The 23,788-nt window shown below is 48.6% G+C and overlaps 1 protein-coding gene across 1 annotated transcript in view; it reads right to left on the bottom strand.

Moving 5' to 3' along the window:
* LOC122389619 (protein furry-like) overlaps nt 1-23,788 on the bottom strand; it is a gene marked incomplete at its 3' end in the record, with an annotated part of 148,271 nt that overhangs the window by 92,369 nt on the left and 32,114 nt on the right. Inside the window, exons 23-26 of the mRNA XM_043381809.1 lie at nt 20,445-20,563; nt 16,544-16,708; nt 12,770-12,924; nt 2,866-3,029 (exon numbers count right to left, since the gene is read on the bottom strand). Coding sequence (XP_043237744.1) covers nt 2,866-3,029; nt 12,770-12,924; nt 16,544-16,708; nt 20,445-20,563 — 603 coding nt within the window. The remainder of the gene's footprint in view (nt 1-2,865; nt 3,030-12,769; nt 12,925-16,543; nt 16,709-20,444; nt 20,564-23,788) is intronic.

Raw genomic sequence — 23,788 nt, 5'->3', positions numbered from 1 at the left:
CAAAACATCCAGGATGCTCCGTGATTCTAAGGAATGCATGTTGCGCATTGCTCACAAAATTAACTTGGCATTCGTGCGGGAGATGAGAAAAACGCATTAGAAGGTTCTATCATCAGAGGGCGTCGAATGGCGCCATCATAAGCCAGACCACATCTTAAATAATGAAACTGACGGTTATCAGCTGTGTAGGTGCTTTGATATTACGCTGTGGGCGGATAACGAATAATGTGATGGTGTCACATGAGAAGACCTATCTCTTTTCGGTAGGTATTTACCAGTATAACGCCTTTTGGGGCGATTAACGGAGCGAGCGAGAGGGTGGGCCTTGCACGTGCGAAATTGCGAGGGGGTACCTCCAACTGACTTGTGCACGGCACCTTACTAACCGGTCTCTAGCGATGTGCCAAATTTGGGCACAATTGGCCCAGCCGTTCTCGAGATCTGGAAGCGGCACCCTGCACGTGCGCACGTGCAAAATGGGTCCCAACTGACTTGTGCACGGCACCCTACTAACTGGTCCCTAACTGTGTACCAAATTTGAGCGCAATCGGTCGAGCCGTTCTCGAGATCTGGAAACGACCCCTGCACGTGCGCACGTGCAGCAGCACCCCAACTGTGGCACATGGATATGCAGTGCCTAGTGGGTGCCTACCTACATGCCAACTTTCAGCGCAATCGGCCAAGTAGTTACCGAGATATTGCAACAATTACAAAACGGACACCTCTTCGTTTTGCACGTGGCACGTGCATAAGGGGTCACCCACATGCATCAGGAATAGTCCAATACTTGGTAGAAGGAATGAAGCTACCCTACAAAAATTACCGCGTGTAAATCGGTCAAGTGGTTGCTGAGATATAAGCCTCCCAAAAGCGTGACCACGGCCGGCCGGCCGGCCGCTCATACTCAGAAATTTCCGTTAATCTAAGGAAAGACTACGCTCGCTTCGCTCGCTCCGTAATCATCCACATCGTCAGCATTCGAGACAAGCAAAAAATGGATAGTTTTGCCTGGCCGAGCACCATAAAAATACAGTACATTGACGTCAAAGCCATTTGTCATTTATTTCATAATTCGCACTTGAATATTGTGACGTGAAGAAAGCTTACTGAAGGTGTGACAAACAGCGGTATCGAAAACGAAGGATCTTGAATGAGTTCGCTGCAATCCAAACCGGTGATATGGAGCCTGTCGTCTATCATACTTGGATGACGCGAACGATACTTCTTGTCGACGGTATGAGACGCCTGACTGCACTTGGACGCAACATGATGACGACAAGAGCCCTACAATATGAGAGGCACAGATGCACTTTGAAGTAAACATTTATGATTGAGAAGCCGCTCGGACTACATCGGTCCCAGGTAGTCACGAGAAGAAAATCCTTGGATATGTGGCTTTTACAAAGTTGTGCATATTGAAAAGACGATCTACCCATTGGGGGAAAGTTATTCGACATCGCTATCTTCACAAGGCTAATGTGCATGTAAATCTGAATGCCCAATCAGTGCGAAAGGCAAATTTTGCAAAAAGGCAAGGGGACGCGAAGTGTGTAGCGGGCATCGCATTCGCAAAGAGAAAACATCTTGAACTATGCCTCCGGAATCCTCCGGGAGTTCAATCCCAGGCTTATATGTACTTCTTTGAGCGGCAAGAGCGCGCAATGTTCAGTGCGTAATTAGCATAATCAAGAGTTTCGCCCGAGTTCAACCAAACATCGGAATTAAGACAAGTCCCCAGCGACTGAGCATCTCCTAACAAACGCTAGAAAGAAAGGGTCATACCCGTAAGGTCAAAGTAGCTAATCAGGCAGCGAAAATCTCAGCGTACAGGAAACCACCACAGCCAACTAGCGCCGAACTCCAGCAATATCAACACATGCGTGCGTCACCTCCCTCGGACGAGCCTCGGAGAAATGCCACGACTCCCCGCCAGTAATCAGAAAGTGTCGCAAATGTCGCGCCGCCGGCCGCCGTTCGTCCCACCGTGACGCACCGTGATCTATGGGATTACTTCCGTGAAACGGGCATAGTATTGCCGCAAGCCCCGACGACGACCGCCTGACGTCATAGCCGTACTCGGCGGAAAAAGGAAGGAAGATAATTAGTGAGGGAAAAGAAATCGAAGCAAGCAAGCAAGCAAGCAAGCAAGCAAGCAAATCCATATACGCTCGCAGAGGATAAGGCGGATTTCTGTGCCATCCGACAGGCTAGCACCGCGGCTGAATACGCGTCACTATTTTAGGCGCTTAATGTCGGAAGAGGATAAAGATACGATGAAGTCCTACTAGCCAGCATACATTCCCAACCCTCAAGGCTCAACCGTATAGTGGATGTCAGTGGAGTCAGACAGGCACACGGTCCCACATGTAGCCTCAGAGCCCCAGGCGGTGCGGGGTCATTGACCGGCGAGGGTTGGATGTGGACACCGCTGTGCCGTGTCGGCATTGCTTCTGACAGTGACAGAGCACATGGATTCAGTGGAGAGTGGGCGCGATGTAGCCAGGCGTCTGCCGCTGTCTGAAAGCCGCCACCGCCACCGCAGTGGCTATCTCGGCGGCCACCGAAACGGCTCGAAATATAGGTTTCGAGATATTAAGGTTTTGTGATGCCCAGCTGTGACTCTCAACTTATCTTCAAGAAAATCAGTTGCATAACTAAAACACATGCTAAAAAATGATATATCTATGTTTACGGTTTGGTCTTTCTAGGAGAGCTGTCGACTTTCAAACGCTGCCCCGTGGCTCGTAACAACTTGGCACCAAAAAATCCACTCGCCTGTAAAAGTAATAGCCCCTTCAAAATGCAACGCTCCCCTCACCTCTCACCCTCACATCTCCCGCTCACTACACCCGTTCTTTGACTGACCTGTCTCGTTCTCTGTAGCCAGGTGCCGTCCGTCCCGCCCGAAGAACCGTTTGTCCAGCAGTTGCAGAAGCTGCAGAGCCGTCTGGTGGATCTCGGCCCGAGGACAGCCCGTGTTCAGCAGCGTGACGTTGATGACTGCCGTGTAGTGGTCGCACGGGTACTCCCTGAGGAACGGGGAATAAGTCAGTCAGGCTACACCGCCACTCCATGGGAAAGGAAAGGAAAGGATAGGGCGTCTGGCACTGCTTGGGTGCTTGGGGATAAAAAAGCAATGATTTTTGAGGCATCACGGATAGCAAAACTCTGACATGACACTGATACTGGTACTTCTGGCAGGTATGTACCGTCATGTATGATGTATCGTACCGGTACCTCTGGAAGGAACCACCATGTGCCGTCAGAAGTAGAGAGAAGGTAATAAGAGAAGGCAAGAAGGAGAAATTACCTCCTGAGGAAATTTCTAGTTATGGTTAGTTAGAACCGACGCTCCCTGGGTACGGAGCAAAGCCACCTGAGTGAGTGCTGACATGGGTATCCCCCTCCCTATGGGAACTCCACGCTGGTCGCTGGCAGAGAGGTGACGGGTCCTTATCCCTCGAGGTAGCGCGACAATGGCCATTGTGCACCGGACTGTGTGGAGAAGGGAGCACACACGAGGTGACGGAAGGAGATGGAAGAGAAGGAGATGTGTCACGAAAGTGTCGGCACACGAAAAGAAGACGAAAACAGACTACGTAAGAGCCGGTGGGTTAGGACACTGTGCGATGGGTGATGAAGCGGAGACGTTGGGCAGATGAAAGTGTGGGAAAGATGAAATAGAAGACCGTGCTAATAAAGAGGATAGAAAGGAGAGAGAGAGAGAGAGAGAGAGAGAGGGGGGGGGGCATGACAGGGAGCAAGAGCGAAGCAATCGAGAGAATTATTAAGCCTGCCGGGAAGGCTGGTCACGGCCCTTTGCCGAGACGTTGACAAACCGACAGGCCTGCCGAACACAGAGCCACCCGATTTCCCCGGTGGGCCGACCCTCTCAGGGTGCTAATCAGGTGCTCACGTGCCGGAATCGGTAGGCCGCAACTGTGTCAACGTGACATGCTGGATAAAGATGGACTATAGTGGGCTAGAAGCCGTACAACTGAACGTGGATTTTAAATTCTATGCATCTGTAAAACGGATGCGAGAGGTAGCCCTAGTTTGGTGATGACATTCTTATCGCTTTAAGCAATACGAGTACATAATTTAAAAACGAGGAAAGCGAAAAAAGAGTAGAGATAAAGTAAATGAAGTAAATGAAGTAGAGGCCCTCTACTTCATTTACTTCATTTACTTCATTTACTAAGCCCTCTACTAAGACTAAGCCCTCTACTAGAGGGCTTAGTCAACAGCAAGATGCCCTCTCAATCCTCCTCCCGCAAGAAAAAGGCGTTGCTCATTTTTTCCTGTTACAGTGCACCAACGCAATTGGCATGGAGCCAGCGGCGGTCGGCGCCATTGGCGAACAATATGACGCACAAGTAAGCCAGAAACGGCGCACAAATAGACCCAACGTTCGCGGCGGTTCCACACACAGCCGGCTTTGGCAAACAACAGCCACCGCACTGCCTTCTGCCGACTATTTTCGGCCCCAGCTGGCTGCATGTTTGGAAGAATACAAAACATCGCGTAATTAATCATTATCATTCGTTGACTCCTGCTAGCAGCACAAAAACACCAACCCTTGGCGAGGCCGGATTATTACAATACACAGTGAACGTCACCGAATCGCTAATTGCCCTTGCTTTGCTTGCGACACAGGCGACGTTACAAAAGCTACGCAAGTCAGTCCTTCGATACCGGTGCAACGGGTCACCAAGGTCAGGTGGCCAAGGCCACCATTGCATTGTTGTCCGAGTTTCAGTATCACAAAATTAGCCGGCAGGCGGTGTCTTAGAATCAAACAAAACAAAACGAGAAGGAGATTTCATCCACTGTTAAAGTATAGTTCGTTTTTTTAAGTTCGACCCTCACTGTAAACATCTTTTTGGAAACAGCACGAGAAATGCTAGCTGAACTACTGAGAAAACTGGTTAGCGCACTTTGCGTTGGAGATATGAACTAATATTTTCAAAATAAGTGTCTAACACCGATTATATACTGTTACGTTAAACGGCGTGCGATATATTAATTAGTTCAGTTATACTTCCTTGCAAGCCCTCGATCCTTGTGGGGTTGTAAATACCGAGCAGCGAGTCTGGGAAAAGGAGCCAGATAGAAATAATGTTGTTACAATTGATCAATAATTGATCGTCTGCGAAATCATTGTAAGCCAACGAGATTTCTCAGTAATTCAGCTACCAATTCTCGTGCTGTGTTCAAAGAGACGTTTACAGTGAGGGTCGAACTTTAAAAAAAAAAAACGAACTATAGCAGGAGACTAGGGTGACCCGCGTGCTTCGCAACGCGAAAAGGGGTATTTTCGATCGGCGCGTGTTTGGTTGTTCTTGCGTCGGTTGGGTTATCTATCCATTTCGGTCGATTGCTTTTTGACGGCTAAACGTTTTGGTTTGGAAAAAATATCCACCGCATCGAGGTGGCCGTGTCTGATAAGCATGCTTTCCACTTCAGAATCTGTCAAATGTGTTTTATAATTTAGGTGCGTAGTTTTATGACAAATGAAAGGCGTAGATAATTTTCGCTAAAGATCGTTTTGCAGAGGCTCGAAACATTTATATTTTTAAGAATACTGTTGCTTGTCATGCAAACGTGATGATTGGATCTTGGAGGAAATTGAGTGCTCTTTCTAATGATAGCATTTTCAATTGTCAAGCGTATCAGGTTAAGCAGCAAATCCCGTGTAATTATTTAGTGGCACATTACGGACAAATGCCATTTTCTTCAGCAATTTGTTCCATCTTATTTTTGATAAATAGCTTTTCACAATTTTTTTTTATGAGAGGCGGTACATTTCCCTTGCCAATAGGCATTGTTTTAGCTCTCTCAGTCTGACGGTCACGTAAAAATAAGATAAAATCCAAAATCCGTCCGAAACATCAATTTTTCAATCAAAAGCGCCCTCACGGTTGCACTTGCCATCCCCTGCACCGCACACCATTCGATAGCCCGTTCGATTCTCTACACGATGCTTTTTTCCCCGTGCCGATCGGACCCACGGTTACCGAGATATTGCACGGGGACCGGACCCGTGTCGGGCAAATTTAGCCATTTTCGCCCGTTTTTGCCAGCCGATTTATACATGTAAAGTCTATGACGCGAATTTGCACTTATCGGACACGCGCCACGCGCTCGCTATCGATCCGATCGGGCTGAGACCCCTCAAAGGCACGTTGTCCATCCTTGTTCTATGAGTTGCGCAAATTTCAGCGCGCCAGGTGCGACGGTGTGACCTGTAACCCGCGCTACGTAGCACCATGTCGCGACCTCGGTAACAGACAGAAACTACGTCACCACAAATAGTAATATAGACAAGCGGCTGCGCCACTTGCTTCGCGGCGTAGCCATAAAAGACGCAGCAGCCAGTTTGCTTTTGAATTCATACCGATGAGCCGTCTGGAAGCAGATATATAAATGAATATTCTGATGGCTTAGTTTGATAAAATTTGGGTCATACGGGGTCAAGTCAGGTCAAGTCTGTCATCCCTGGTCACACTGGGTCAGGCCAGGTCACCTTCGGTCAGGCCAGGTCGTATAGGTCACCACGTCACATTGGATCGGCCTGTGCCACACTTCTACTAATTCTACCCATACCACTACTCCTACCACTACCCCTTCCACTACCCCTACCACTACCCCTACCACTACCACTACCCCCTACCACTACTCCTACCACTACCCCTACCACTACTCCCAACACTACCCCTACCACTACCCCTACCCCTACTACTACCACTACCCTACTACTACCCCTACCACTACCCCTACCACTACCCCTACTACTACCCCTAACACTACCCCTACCACTACCCTTACCCCTAATACTACCACTACCCCTACCGCTACTCCTACCAATACTACTACCACTACACCTACCACTACCACTGGGTCATCTGAGGTCACAGACTATCAGATAAACTGATAAACTAAAAAGTGTTCCTAGCCTTGCTCCTAATCTTGTCGCTCCACTATTCTTGATCATATTTGGTGGAAATGTCGCTTTGTGACAAATGTGGCGCATTACGACAAAATTGGTGCATTTTTAATTGTCGTTTTGTCATGCATCCTTCCACCGAATTGCACGTTTGTCGGACCATATTTGACAAAGTTGTGCGATTTGCGACAAAAATGGCACATCGTGACAAATGTGGCGCGTTGCGGCAAACGCGGTGCATTCGGTTAAGCGCATTGAAACTGTCTTTATTTACCGAAAATCAACAACTTCATTCGCATCTGTTTATCAAAATAAATAAGATGTCAATCCGCAAATGAGAGGCACCCGCCGCCGCTTGCCATGCATTTTAGTTGCAAAGCTCATCGAACCCGGCTGCCGATGCCTTGAAGACCGAGCAAATTTGTGAGGAAATACGCCTTTTTCCAGGGCGTGCCACGTGCGAACCATCCACCCCCGGGACTCGAAACCCGACACTGCACGTGCCCGTGACGTCATCAACATCGTGTGCAAATTTCAGCCCAATCGACCGCACCGTTTGACCTGTGCACGGCGTCAAAGCACCCCTCTGCACGGTGCAAACAGACAGACAGAGTTTCATTTCACAAATAGTATAGTAGACAAGCGGCTGCGCCACTTGCTTCGCGGCGTAGCCAGAAAATGCGGCACCAGCCAATTTGCTTTCGAATGGTGTTTGATTTAAATCGATCGGTCGTGTGGAAGCAGAGATATGGACGGAAACGTGCAGAGGAAATTGTTGAACATCTGCTATGTCCTACGGGGTCACGTCAGGTCAAGTTGGTCATTCCTGGTCACTTTCGGTCAGGCCAGGTCGGATAGGTCACCTCGTCACATTGGATCGGCCTGTACCACACTTTTACTACTTCTACCCATACAACTACTCAAAACACTATCCCTACCCCTACCCCTACCACTACCCCTACTACTACCCCTACCACTACTACTACCCCTACCTTTAAACCTACCACTACCCTTACCAATACATCTACCACTACCTCTACCACTACCCCTACCACCACCCCTACTCCTACCCCTACCACTACCACTACCCCTACCACTACCCCTACCCCTACTACTACTACCACTACTCCTACCCCTACTACTACCACTGCTCCTACCACTATCACTACCACTACACCCACTACTTCCCCTACCACTATTACTACCACTACTACTGGGTCATGTGAGGTCACAGACTAATTGAATCCAATAAGTGGGAACTAAAAAAAAAACAGATAAATAGCAAACTAAACTCTATTATTCTTAATCATATTTGGTGGAAATGTCGCTTTGTGACAAATGTGGCGCATTGCGACAAAAGTGGTGCATTTGTACTTGTCGTTTTGTCATGCAACCTTCCACCGAATTGCACGTTTATCGGACCATATTTGACAAAGTTGTGCGTTTGCGGCAAAAATGGCACCTCGTGACAAATGTGGCGCACTACGGCAAACGGGGTGCATTTGTGTAAGCGCATTGAAAACTGTCTTTATTTTCCGAAATTCAACACCTTCATTCGTCTCTGTTTAGCAAAATAAATAAGCTGCAATCCGCAAATGAGAGGCACCCGCCGCCGATCGTCATGCATTTTAGTTGCAAAGTCCATTGAACCCGGCTGCCGATGCCTTGAAGCAAGCTTGAAAGCCGAGCAAAATTTGGAGAAAAAGCATCTTTTTCCAGGGCGTGCCACGTGCGACCCATCCACCCCCCGGGACTCGAACCTCGACACTGCACGTGCTTGTGACGTCATCAACACTGTGCGAAAATTTCAGCCCAATCGACCGCACCGTTTGACCTGCACACGGCGTCAAAGCACCCCTCTGCACGGTGCAAACACACAGACAGACAGAGTTTCATTCTACAAATAGTATAGTAGACAAGCGGCTGCGCCACTTGCTTCGCGGCGTACCTACCCATATAATGCGGCAGCAGCCAATTTGCTTTCGAACGGTGTTTGATTTAAATTGATCTGTCGTCAGGAAGCAGAGATATGGACGGAAACGTGCAGAGGAAAACTTTGAACATAATAACTTAGTTGGATGAAATTTGGGTCATACGGGATCAAGTCAGGTCAAGTGGGTCATCCCTGGTCACACTTGGTCAGGCCAGGTCATCTTCGGTCAGGCCAGGTCGTATAGGTCACCACGTCACATTGGATCGGCCTGTCCCACACTTCTACTACTTCTACCCCTACCCCTACCACTACCACTACTCCTACCACTGCCTCTACCACTACCCCTACCACTACCACTACTACAACTCCTACCACTACCTCTACCACTACCCCTACCCCTACCCCTACCCGTACCACTACCCCTACCACTACGCCTACCCCTACCACTACACCTACCCCTACCACTACCCCTACCCCTACCACTACCCCTACCACTACCCCTTACCACTACCCCTACCACTACTACTACCCCTACCACTACCCCTACTACTACCCCTACTACTACCTCTACTACTACCCCTACCACTACCCCTACCACTACCCCTACTACTACCCCTAACACTACCCCTACCACTACCCCTAATACTACCACTACCCCTACATATACTACTACCACTACATCTACCACTACCACTGGGTCATGTGAGGTCACAGACTATCAGATAAACTGATAAACTAAAAAAAAAAGAGTTCCTAACCCTGTTCCTACTCGTGTCATTCCATTATTCTTAATCGTATTTGATAGAAATGGCGCCATGTGATAAATGTGGCGCATTGCGACAAAAGTGGTGCATTTGTAACTGTCCTTTTGTCATGCATCCTTCCACCGAATTGCACGTTTATCGGACCATATTTGACAAAGTTGTGCGATTTGCGGCAAAAATGGCACCTCGTGACAAATGTGGCGCACTACGGCAAACGCGGTGCATTTGTGTAAGCGCATTGAAAACTGTCTTTATTTACCGAAAATCAACACCTTTATTCACCTCTGTTTAGCAAAATAAATAAGCTGCCAATCTGCAAATGAGAGGCACCCGCCGCCGATCGTCATGCATTTTATTGTCAAAGGCGATTGAACCCGGCTGCCGATGCCTTGAAGCAAGCTTGAGAGCCGAGCAAAATTTGGAGAAAAAGCACCTTTTTCCAGCGCGTGCCACGTGCGAACCATCCACCCCCCGGGACTCGAACCTCGACACTGCACGTGCGCGTGACGTCATCAACACCCTGCGAAAATTTCAGCCTCATCGACCGCACCGTTTGACCTGTGCACGGCGTCAAAGCACCCCTCTGCACGGTGCAAACAGACACACAGACAGAGTTTCATTTCACAAATAGTATAGTAGACAAGCGGCTGCGCCACTTGCTTCGCGGCGTAGCCAGAAAATGCGGGAGCAGCCAATTTGCTTCCGAATGGTGTTTGATTTAATTTGTTCTGTCGTCTGGAAGCAGAGCTGTGGACGGAAACGTGCAGAGGAAAATTTTGAACATATGTAATAACTATTCTGAGGGCTTAGGTGGATGAACTTTAGGTCATACGGGGTCAAGTCAGGTCAAGATGGTCATCCCTGGTCACACTGGGTCAGGCCAGGTCACCTTCGGTCAGGCCAGGTCGTATAGGTCACCACGTCACATTGGATCGGCCTGTACCACACTTCTACTACTTCTACCCATACCACTACTCCTACCACTACCCTACCTCTACCACTACCCTACCTCTACCACTACCCCTACCACTATTCCTACCACTACCCCTACCACTACCTCTACCACTACCCCTACCACTACCCCTACCACTACCCCTACCCCTACCACTACCCCTACTTCTACCTCAACCACTACTACTACCACTACCACTACCCCTACCACTACCCTACCACTACCCTACCACTACCCTACCACTACCCTACCACTGCCCTACCACTACCCCTACCACTGCCCTACTACTACCCCTACCACTACCCCTACTTCTACCCCTACCACTACCCCTACTTCTACCCCTACCACTACTTCTACCCCTACCACTACTACTACCCCTACCACTACCACTACACCTACCACTACCACTACCCCTACCACTACCCTACTACTACCACTACCACTACCCCTACTTCTACCCCTACCACTACCACTACACCTACCACTACCCTACTACTACCCCTACTACTACCCCTACCACTACTACTACCACTACCACTACCACTACACCTTCCACTACCACTGGGTCATGTGAAGTCACAGGCTATAAGGTAAACTGATGAACTAAAAAAAGAGTTCCTAACCCTGCTCCTATTCGTGTCATTCCATTATTCTTAATCGTATTTGATGGGAATGGCGCCTTGTGACAAATGTGGCGCATTGCGACAAAAGTGGTGCATTTGTAATTGTCGTTTTGCCATGCATCCTTCCACCGAATTGCACCTTTATCGGACAATATTTGACAAAGCTGTGAAATTTGCGGCAAAAATGGGGCCTTTAGACAAATGTGGCGCATTTCGGCAAACGCGGTGCATTTGTGTAAGCGTATTAAGAACTGTCTTTGTTTATCGAAAATCAACACCTTCATTCGCCTCTGGTTATCAAAATAAATAAGCTGTCAATCCGCAAATGAGAGGCACCCGCCGCCGCTTGCCATGCATTTTAGTTGCAAAGTCCATTGAACCCGGCTGCCGATGCCTTGAGATCCGAGCAAAATTTGGAGAAAATGCACCTTTTTCCAGGGCGTGCCACGTGCGAACCATCCACCCCCGGGACTCGAACCTCGACACTGCACGTGCGCGTGACGTCATCAACACGCTGCGAAAATTTCAGCCCCATCGACCGCACCGTTTGACCTGCGCACGGCGTCAAAGCACCCCTCTGCACGGTGCAAACAGACGGACAGACACACAGAGTTTCATTCTACAAATAGTATAGTAGATAAACAGTCCCATGGTTGAAAAAATAGAACTACATAGTAATCACTCAACTTAAAGAGGATCAGCTGAATTAATATAATGTCAAATTAACTGAAAACAGGAAACGAAACAAAACTTTTCCACTGCCAAGCGTCGCAAACGTTTAGCTTCCCACCAAAGCATCAAGCGAGCAATCAACAGCAAACTGATCGCGGTGAAGCTTACTGATATCGATTTCTTTGAAATTGTCTATCCTGCTCCGTAGCAGAGACACGCAATTTTCCGTTCGACTTCCCGTTTCATTACCAATGCAGGCAGAATCCAATCTCTCGGAGATCCCTATCACTGATATTGGGTAAAACTATTGCGACAATATCCCACACACCGAAATGGAAAGGTCCCCCAGTTACGAAATTAATGACAGCGATTCGACCCCTACATCGTCATATCACTAATGAAGCTTCTTTTCGCCCTGGCAACCGGCGCGTTCATTTTCCAGAATTTACCAGGAATGAGGCAGACGGAAATTGGAGGGGTGAAAAACAAAAGCACTCGAAAGGTGATGCACCATGGGATTGTGCAACAATTACGAAAGCCTGATATTTTCTTTAAAATAAATTCAAGTTAAATACATAGGATTGTTTGTGATTGTTTCCATCCTCGAATATGAATAGGCAATGGCGTAAATAGCAAAGCGATCTTATTGTTGAAATACATCGCAGGAATACCAAGCTGGAGTCAGAGAGAGGCAACTAGCTATTCAAGCGGAGTTAAGCGTGAATGCCCTAGCAACCGGTGGTAGCCCGATTTACCGCAATAGTGGGCCAGTTAGAATTAGACCACCAAACCACCAAACTGCATCCCCATCCTACCGCCTATCGACCTTCCCTTCATCCCGTCTTTCCCTCTCCCTCCTCCCCCGTTCGTCCGACTCACTTTGCGCTGAAGACGGTGGCGATGGCGAGGAAGCAGCAGTCGCTGACCTGGGCCGAGCCCGTGTAGCACCGCTCCACCGTCCAGTCGAGCAGCGCCGAGATGTCCGGGTTGAACTCGAGCAGCAGCACCAGCGTCTCACGCGCCAGCTGCTGCACCTGGGGGAGCGTGAGGAGAAGGGGCTGGTCGGGATTGTGCGGAGGTACTGAGTGTGGTCGATAGATGTGGGACATTCCCGCTGGTCCGTTTGTCCTGTGACATACCGACAGGATGGGACAGGATGTGATGGAGCGACGGGGTGCGATGGAATGAGACGGGACGGGACGGCACCAGGCAGGATGGGACTCATGTCTGGGGGCTCAGTTGAAATCTTTGGTAAGCGCACGATCGAAAAACGCTGCAAATTTTCACCTTTTGATGGCGTTACTAGGCTGAGTTATAAATCAATGTATTTAATAACTTCGCCAGTGGTCCCTACTTAGTTCAAAGACACAGCAACATGGATTGAAATCAGTTACGCTTGAGCAGCTTCAGGAAAATATTTTTTTCGCAACATGATGAAATGGTAAACAAAATATATAAACCGTAAAGACGCGAACGAATGCATACAAAGATATGGAATGCAATACATCAAAGCGAAGGGTTCATTTCAATATTTGCAATTCAGACAGCATACTTAAGCTCAGGTTTGGCAGTATCAAAACGATATATCTTTCAAAACATCGGCAAAACAAACCATTAAATTTGCCGGCCGTCAGGGGTGTGCATCAGGTCAGAGACTCCACACCACTCTGCCCTTACCCCCCCCCTCTCAGCAGTCCCCCGGTCTAATGTCACAGCCCCACACCACAGTGTCCTGTCTGTTCTCAATCAAGGACCCCACGCGGTCACCGCCGTCGGCCGGTTCGCCCGCAGCCGGCGGCAGCCCCGGGGCGGACACTTAACAAACTGACTCCGCTGATAAGCACTGTCATCAAAAAAGGTCTAGCATGGAGGTGAATGGGTAAGTATATGAATTTTCAGTACAGCAACCATTATAGCACAAGTGTTAACGTTTTGAAGGTTTCAAGATCTGCGCTGTGAATGCTTTCAAGATTCTAAAAATCGAGTGGGGGGGGGTGGAGGAGCAGCGTGCTCTCAGCTTAAGCAATTTGCGCGGAAGTATGTGGAATGTTGAATCGAAGTCAAATGTCGAATACCCGGAAACATTTGCCCAGCGCTGACGGCTGGCTTCTTCCATTCCTTACCGGCAGCCAATGACTACAGGTAGGTAGTTGAGTTGAGTTTCAGTTTATTACTTTGCCGTGGGTTATTTTAGGACGATAGCAATATTACCATCAACCCACGCCACTAATGAGGGTCCAATGTGCGTCAAACGCTTCCACACTCAATCAGAACATGCCACCGCCTTGACTAGGTTCAAAGACATTAAAGAGTCATTTGGCCGCCGTCTGAGGCACCCTGTGTGACAAATTCCTGATGTCACGGCCCAGCGACGGATGGTAAACTGTTTCGGGGTCCCGGGGTGCAGCTGGTGGCAGTCGGGCGCCTTCACGACAATCCGATCGTGACTAATGCGACCAGCCGGCGGAGAGCGATCGTTTCGTCCACAATGTTCCGCGAATCGCGTCCGTCATACTCACTGAGCGCGGCTGAGACAACTTTGTTTACAATGACCCATCAAGACGGAATTTTCGTCAACATACAACGCCGCCGTTCCTTGAGAGGCATGTTTCCTGAAACTGCCATCGATTGGCAGATTTGACACTAATAAGGGTCATTTGTTTGGAGCACAATCTGACATGTGGATTGCTGTAGGCTGCCAGCCGCCAGCCGGATGATAGATCACTCCCATCGGAAGGGTCAGAATTTATTGCAACAATCGAAAAGGAATGTATATTCCGCCACCTTCAGCAATCAGCAGCCTGAGTAGTAATAAGGCCACCTTAAGTTAAAAATAGTTTAAACGATGCCAAACAATGCACGCGTGCCTGAGAGCTGAAACCAGCTAGATCCAGATTATTCTGTACCAGCCATAAAAGGAAGGCCGTTCACCAGCATCGAGCCGAAGCCACACATGACGTCACACCGTAAAATGGAACGGGGCGGCCGACGCAGTGAGCCGTCCCAATCTTTCCTCGCGCACCGGAGCGGGGACAGCCAGAAGGGCCGCCCACCGCGCCGGCCGGACTCTGCCACAGGCTTGGTGGGGCCAGGGAGCGGCAGCGTCAGAGGAGCAGGAGTCGGGGCCGAGCACACCCACAGCGGATAGGACGGAGCAAGGGCGAAGGATTGATGCATATCACTGAATATGTACCATATAATTTTATGTTGCGTTATGTATTGCATGAGCAGTTCATCAGCGATCGAGAACAATACTCACAAAGTTAGGCGGCTGAATTACTGAATAACTTCTTTGAAAGTATAAAGCCCAGAAAAAAAATCCGTGAATTTTTTTGCAACGCTTCAAAATGTCAGCGGAACCCCAGAATCAATTAGTGTCATAAGCCAGTGGCGTGATGGGCTGTTTCTATGCGGCGACTGCGGGCGGTCTGACCAGGTCACGACAGGACCGCTGCCAGCCCAATCAGCTTCCATGAGCCATTCACACTGATGGCCGAGTCGCATTCGATTATAGCCAATCTGGTGATGGCGCTCATTGTAATCGAGCTGTGATCATATGGATGATGGTTCCCGACTGGCATGTGTACCCAGGATATTGGCTGCATCGCCATTCGAATGCATTCTGAATGTGTACGGTAGTAGGCCATGAACAATGGCGAAATGTGCCTCGGAGCTTAGGGCCTTGCCTCGGAGTACGTCAACATGATGTAATAGGTTAATGGAAACATGTAGCGTGTATCTGGGCGGAAGGCTGCACATCGAAACCAATACAAATGCACTGGTTGCATAAGACATAAGTCAAACATGCAATCTTCCATCCTTCGGGATAAACAGGCCATCAAATAAAGGAACTATTCTTTCCAGGAATATAACATAGTTATGCTACCTATGAAAATAAGCACGTTTGTTTGTTGTCGCTGGTCTATGAGGATCAATCTATTATAGATATGTTATAGCCAATGAGTATTGAATACGATCTACAATGTTCATGGGAGCAAGCCTTTCGCATTGGAGGTATCTTGTTCTGAACCTGAAAGTCTCGCACGCAATGTGCTGCAGAATCTGCTATCACACCGAGAGTCAGATAACACGGGATACATAGTTACTTATTTGCCTTGAAATGCATGCCAAGACCCTAAGCACCTCATATGATAGAATTCCAACAAAATACGGTAGCCATTAGGCCCGCCTAAATCCGAACAGGAGCGAATCTATTATAGCTTAGCAGGGCATCCAAGACTTTCAAAGGCACCCTTAGCTTGCTGGCAGGATAAGCTAGGCAAATAACGATGTTTGGACGGCATAATCATAATACTTCCTTGGTGACCTCAATATTGTGGCAAATCTTCTCAGTCATAAATACTTCAGAGAATAGCATGGTTTGGTACACTAAAGCTGACGACAGAGAGCTGTAGCTCTAAGCTGTTTCGCACTCATTCACTCAAAAGTAGAGATGATCTCAATATTTTTGAAATAAAAAATATGCTTAGCTGATACGCATTGAAGGCCGAAAAAAGGATGAAAGCAATTAACAGATATAAGACGCAAAACTAGCCAACAAATATTCAATCGCGCAGCTAAAAACACACAAAACACCGCCCACTCAGTTCTGACTACAATAATCAACTCCACCCGAGCTCTCATCTGACCTACCTTGTCATCGGCGCAGGCCAGTAGTATGTCCAGTCCCCGGTAGATGTCTCCGTCGTCGACGGCCACGGCCGGGTCAAACAGCTGACCGCAGCAGACCACCGTCCACATGGAGGTGAGCGCAGCCAGCTCCAGCTCCGAGACCGAGGTCACCGGCTCGGCGGACAGCTGCGGGAGGTCACATGTCATCAGAGGTCACCGGAGGTCACAGGTCAGCAGAGGTCACCGGCTCGGCAGACAGAGCTGTCTGTCTGTGACCTGCCGAAGCTCTTCGGCAGGTCACAGATTAGCAAATGTCACTAGCTCGGCAGACAGTTGGGGGATGGGTAGGTCACATGTCAAAAGAGGTCACCTTAAATCACGAGAGGTCATCAGGATTTCAGAGGTACGGCTCTCCAGTAAAAGTCTTGTTGGTTTTGCTTTTTCGGACATATCTGGTCCTATATAATGTTCAAATGCATAAGCATCAACCCGAATTATGTGTATTCACATTTACCACGAGACTGTGAAATTGCATCGTTGTATGCCAAATACTTTCCGAGATATTCACCAAAAACCTCATTTTCTGCCGTTTGGGGTATTCTGGCCGCAACCTGCCTGGGATCGCCTATGACATCAGTAGAGCCATCTAACGAGAGGACCGCAGAAACACAGAATCATGAATGAATCGAGTGCGTAGTAAACGGTGTATGAAAGGGAGACTCGGCAGAGGCTATCCGGGTGGCCGGCGGGCGGCTCGCCCTTAGGCATCGGCCGACCCTTCGGACCGCGTGGGGTCAGAGGTCGCGCTCGGGAAGTCTCGGCTCTGGGTTTAAGCGCTGTGCAGTCAGGAAGGGAGGATAGGATAGCGCTAAACCCGACTGACTAGTATCTCGGCTGATTCGTGTGGGGTGGAAGGGGGCACAGAACGGGATAGTGGCTAGTGGTGGATGATGGGATGGTGATTAGGTTAGTGCGTACTGCGTAGAACGTAGCTGAACATGCATTGTTTTTTTGATGGCAAACAACATGCAGCATAATGTGCGGGATTATGCCAGAACTCATACAAAAGGGTAATAATATTTCGGCCGAGGGAGTGGATCAGTGCCATGACAAAGCATGACGATGCTGCCAAAATCGGGATGCTTTTTGCCCCATTTTTACCCCTAACATGCCGCGCTTGATGCGAACTTAGAGGTCCCCGACTGACCTTAGACCTTAAAATCGCACCTGTCCGGTGCGCCACCTTTTCTTCAGGGGCGCTCTTCTTGGTTGTATCTGTTCTTACCAATAACTAAAGCAAATCGAATGTATAATAAAAAGGCATACCTCGAACACAGTTTTATTCACACCCGCTCGTGTGCATACTTGTTTTGACCTATCCTTCTCGCATCATATCACTTAAGTGCTTAACCCTCAACGGAATTTTGGGTTTTCTGCATACGAGTATACCCCGGCCGAGGGGGGGGGGTGATTGCGACCCCTCTCCGTCTTTTTGTCCCTAATTGAGCTAGCGCCTTGCGGATAAAACTGAGCGCGTGCGTCGTATGAGATGCAGCAACTGGTACCCGATTTGAATGTCTCGGGTCAACCGATAAACTCTGAGGTCAGCTCAAAGTCGCGGGATCGGTTTTTGGTAAAAAAACTTCACCACTTAAGTGGTTACAGAGCCAACATTATGGCACCATCGAGTTTTGCATGCTCAACTTCAAGCGCGTCGAATAGTATACGCTTTGTTTTCGTTGAGGTCAATTTAAGGCATGTTCACATCAGGTCATGGTCAGGGCAGAGCCACTCAGGCCACGAAGCTGGCCCAAGGAGGTCATATATGTAGCTTCTTCGATTCGGTAGGTCCTCACAAGTCCACTGGTGGCTTCCCGACTCGCTAGCTCAATTTGATCGGGACTTTTTGGTGAAAACTCCTGTGACCTTAGTGACGTCATAAATGAAGTCGCCTAACTTTAAGAATGGAAAAGTGAATGCTGGGGCTTGCAAAGATTGAATAAAATCGCGAATTAATGCGCTTGAGACAGCTTTAGATGGCTCCTGGCGCCAAAGTAACAGCTCTCATATTTCCCAACTGATTGATAATCGTGAGGTTGCGTGTCCGACCTGACTTCAGGTCACTCTTAAGAAAAATACGAGATAGCTACATACAAGTTGTGAGGCCTCTGTGAGATAGTACTAGATCATATAAGCTTCATTCCCCGTTGAAAAGTCCCCTGGCACGAAGGGTGCTGCGACGTCGCGACATTTTGGGACCTTACAGAGGTTCACTTTTGACGTCATTGGTCAACGGCCTGACCTTAACCTTCGCACTTGTAGGAGGGTGTCGAACATACCTCCTACCCTCAGTTTTTCGCAAATAACTCGCGCAAAAAGCGGCTGATTGCGAAGACACTTTCAGTACCCTCGAGTTAATTAATATTACGCCTACCCTGTAATTTATATGACCCTGACTCAAAAGACCTTTGACTTGTGATTTGTTTTCCGAAACCATGTTTGGCCGGAATCGCGTTTTGGCGTATTTCGCGTAGAGCGCGTTTTATTGTCTTTTTGTGGCTTTAAGCGATCAAACATGTGAAAGGATGTTGTTCGCATGGATTCTAGTGGGTATCAAGGTCACGTGAAGGTCAGTCAGGTCACTGATCTTTGATGACCTTTGTTCACTCTTTCGAGTTCTACATGTTTCATAGGGTAGATTTTGGAGTTGATTTCGCATTTAGAAACCGTTTGAACATTTAAGAAGTAGTTTTGGTTCCCTCGTAACATGTGACCTGATGCACGAAAACATCATCTGTGATCAAAACTAACTTGAAATTCGTGATCAGCACCCCGCAAAACCCTATAACAGCTTCACTTTACGAAGCTCTAACAGGTCCCGATTCCCCGACTTTTGAGTTATATTGACCTGTCAACCAATGACCTAGGACCTTGAAATTGGGTATCATCGGCCTCCTCTCGTCACGGGCAACAACAACTCTTTTTCCGCGAAGCGTTAGCTCGATCAAGGGCTGAACGGCAAAGGGGTCCAATGGACCCTCCTCCCCCCCCCCTTACGATAGACGCTGGCAAAACACCAATATGGGCGAGGGTGAAAATACAGCTGCTGTCATAAAAATTCAGCTTGAATCAAAGGTCAGGCTTGCCAAATTTCAGCTTTCGCAGCTATCAACAAAAATAAACATGTGGAGGCGGCACCCGCCTCCCCGCCCCTCCCCCCCCTCTCCTCTCGGCCACTGCCAGCGAGGTTTTAAGCGTATCATACACGTTACAAGGCATCATATATCAAGATGACACACCCCAGCAGCCATATGCACTGAACAAAAACTTATTACCCACGCTAGTCTATCGGCACCATAGCACATGGTCGAGACTGTCGTCAGCCACGGACGCGCACTCGACCAACCCTCTGAGCCCGTTGACTGCGGGTGACCTTGACATGTCAAGCCTGATCGGCGGCCGGCCGCTGTCGTGCGTCGTTACACGCGGAGGGGAGGGAGACACAAAGCTCTGCGTTATAGTTGACCTCTGACCTTTCCCTGCGCCCTGGTCACTGACCCCGCTCCATGTCGCTGGGCGGTGGCATGGCGGTGGAAACCGGTTCTAGCCTCTACACATGCCACCATTCTAACCCTCCCCTCCCCACGCTACTACGCGGCGTGGAGTACGCTCGTGCGTAACTGGGCGGAGCAAGGGGTCACGCGATACAGTGGCGGAGCTGGTTGCCCTCCCGCTCGCCGAGCGACCTACGACTAATACCCTGGAGAACCGTACCTTGAAGTCACAATAGCTCAGAAAAGGCCGGTTTACCAGAGGCCACGAAATTCCAGCATGTAACCAAAAAGGACAGAGTACGGCGTTAGGGCATTCGGCACAAAAAAAAATCGAAATCTACGTGGGAATGAGAGGGATGTCGTCTCACCTCCTTGCTGTCTCCGTGTCTGGGGAGGAACGGTCGGCCGAACGGTCCGCTCCAGGGCGCGAACAGGTTTACCAGGTTACGGCGCAGGTCGCGCTTCAGCAGCGTCACACGCAGGTCCACTGTGGGGAGGGAGTTAAATGTCACACTGCAGGTCAACTGGAGGGGGTGAAAGGTCACACTGCAGGTCCATTGTCGGAGGGGTGGAAGGTCATTCTGCAGGTCCCACTTCAGCAGCGTTACCCGCAGGTCCACTGTGGGAGGGAGCGGTGAAAGGTCACACCTGCAGGTCAACTGTCGGAGGAACAGGTGAAAGGTCACACACGCAGGTCAACTGCCGGTGATCAAAGCGTTGAAGGACACTGAAAATATCTTATATTTATTACACCCTTGATTATTTTTCCACTTGTATATTATCCTGATATCGTGATTATTCTAAATTGTTCGCAGTCTGTAGCAGTGTTGCACTGTTTCCCCAGTAATTACGTTTTGCTGCATTTTAACACGTTGGTTTGGCGAGAACGCCTTGAGATAGTTACCACGGACGCCGCCGGACTGCAGACATTATGCTGGGGACTGGCGTCCGTCCATTGTGCATGAGAGTTACATGACTTCAAGAAATAACCGGGTCCGATGGGGTAATACTAGTCACCACCAAACATAAAAGGAAGTTGTTCATGTGAAATAGCAGGACAATATCTGTGCAGACGGCAGTAAGTTTCAGCCCAGACCATATAAAAAACGAAAAAGAATCATAAAACGTTTATGGACAACGATTTGCTGCTGCTGCGACAACCAGTGCTTTAAAATAGCCGTCGTGGGGTATATAAGTTGTGAATAACATGCTCTCAAAGATGTCATCTATATTCCTAAAAAATCCAACGAAGCAGTGCAGTTTCGTTATTGTATGGAACTTGTCACCAAAAATAGCGTGCAACGCCATTACAATACACCTTCAATAGCCTTTGAGCATGAAAGCGTATCCTCAGGTGACGGATAGTCGCAGCGGGCTAAGTCAGATAAATGGCACAGAGGCCCTTTAGGCTTGTCAAAGAGTAGCTAAAGCGTCCAAAAGACGCTGGCAGTTTCCCCCCTTGAATATGCACTCAGTGAAGCCGAGCTAAGCAAGGTGTGACTAGTAAAGACAGGCACATTTACCCAGGGAAGCCCCGATTCCAACCATCTAACCCGAACCGACGCGCAAATGTCGCCTTTTGACTCTGCGCATCACAACGCCTTTCCGGCGGGTCAAAGGAGGGAAAGGTTCGCTCATAGTCTACGGAAGCCGCACGATAAATAGGGACGGTGAACCGCCGCCGTCAAAGGCGCTCTCTAACTCGCCTCATTGGCTTTGTGGTGTATGTGGTAGGTAGATGAATGCGGAACAGCTGTTACAGGTGGTCGCCGGATAAATCGCGATTAAGGACCTGGAGAACGTCCAGCATGCATGTAAATTTTCATAAAAAAAAATCGGCTTTCAGGAAGTCTTTCGATGTATTAGCAGTCAAGTTGTTGTCTAGTTGCCTAGTCTAGCACTTGGCAGTCATTAGCAGTCTAGTTGTCTGTAGAAGTTGAAACAAAGGACAATGAATTGCACATCTTCCCATAACCAGGCTGTTCAATGTTCACTCCCAAGATCTCCTACCGACCTCACGAAGAGAATAGCATCATATAAACAATCAAATACTTGCCCTAGACACAAACCAGTTAAAAGACGTCGGAAACAATTTACTGGGTGCTTCATAATCCGCTGCGAGCAGGTCGTCCGGCGCTCAGAGCTTCCCCCGGGCCGCGCGCCGACGTTCTTCGTCGTTGGGCCGGCTATTCCGAGTAGCCATCCGAATGGCCGGCGAGCGTGTCACGTGCTCCAGGTGCCCTTCACGTGGCTGTCACGTGCCTGGCGCTATCTACCTCGCACCAGGGTCAGCGACTGAGCCTGGATAACTGTCAGCTGTCACCGAGGCAAAGGGCGTTTTAGCAGGGATCAAAAAGTTGCAGAACAGCTCTGACTGACCTGGAAACGTGTCTTACAACCCAGACAATAGGCATCAAGACACCGGAGATTCGTTAAAGGTTTAGGACTATGCGAAAGGTTCTGATTGCCCTAATACCGGAGAAACACGTAGGAGTCTCTCCAATCTCTCCATCTCTCCAAATCTCTCCATCTCTCCATCTCTCCAAACCACACGAATAAGTAGCGTGACGTTAGTAAACATGAAGTAGATTGACGCCGGTGTACACGGCTCTGCCTCCGCCCGCCACCAAACAACGCGCGAACAGGTTTGGCTCTAGGGTCTACTGAAGGGTACAGTACATACATATATATATATATATATATATATATATATATATATATATATATATATATATATATATATATATATATATATATATATATATATATATATATATATATATATATATATATATATATATATATATATATATATATATATATATATATATATATATATATATATATATATATATATATATATATATATATATATATATATATATATATATATATATATATATATATATATATATATATATAGCCGGATCTTAATAATCCAAGCGTATTTCATTACATCGTTCCTCAATGCTTTTATAGCGGGGTAGAGCCAATTCGAATCCTCGGACCGGATCCGGCCCACGGTCGTATTATGTTCCTCAAGCCCGCAGCTGGTATCGGCGGCGACTTGGAACTCATCACTTTTGCCTTATGAAGCAGTGTGTCTAAGGGGACGGATAGGTATATTGCACTGTATGACATTTCGCAAAATACATTTGCCGTTACGGCTCAAAATTCAATCGCTAAGCGGTCGTATTTCCAAAGTTGGAGCGATTCCCGTTCATAACTATAACTGAGTCTGTTCGTAACTAACATGGTCCGTCTCACCCACTGCGGTAATTGCAGATCTCACATAAAACGGCGAGATCCAGCCCACACACAAAACAGACTGTCTCCCCCCCCCCCCTATGTTTTAAAGCAATCGTTCGCCCATCAGCCCAGTGCTGTCTGTCCAGATTCATTCTGGCGTGACCATAAAGTCATTCACTTATCTCAGCTCGCCGCCTGGAAGGCACCGGATACAAGCTGTCTACCCACCCCGACCCAGTCCAAGCAGCTGACCCGGCCGGGTCACACGGACCCCGCAAGTGGGACCCCGCAAGCCCCCCCCCCCGCCCAAACGGACCAACAGAAATGGAGCCGGAAATCCGGCAGCGGCCGGAAGCGACACATTTCCGGTACAGCATCCCGCTGTCGAGTGTCGACCGGGGGCGAGATCGGCCCTGATGACACTAAGAGCCGTGACACAATGATGTACTAGAGCTGCCCGCGT

This window comes from Amphibalanus amphitrite, unplaced genomic scaffold, assembly GCF_019059575.1.
Source record: "Amphibalanus amphitrite isolate SeventyFive unplaced genomic scaffold, NRLGWU_Aamphi_draft 000365F_arrow, whole genome shotgun sequence".
Taxonomy (NCBI): Eukaryota; Metazoa; Arthropoda; class Thecostraca; order Balanomorpha; family Balanidae; genus Amphibalanus; species Amphibalanus amphitrite.
This window is presented reverse-complemented; position numbering and strand designations above follow the sequence as displayed.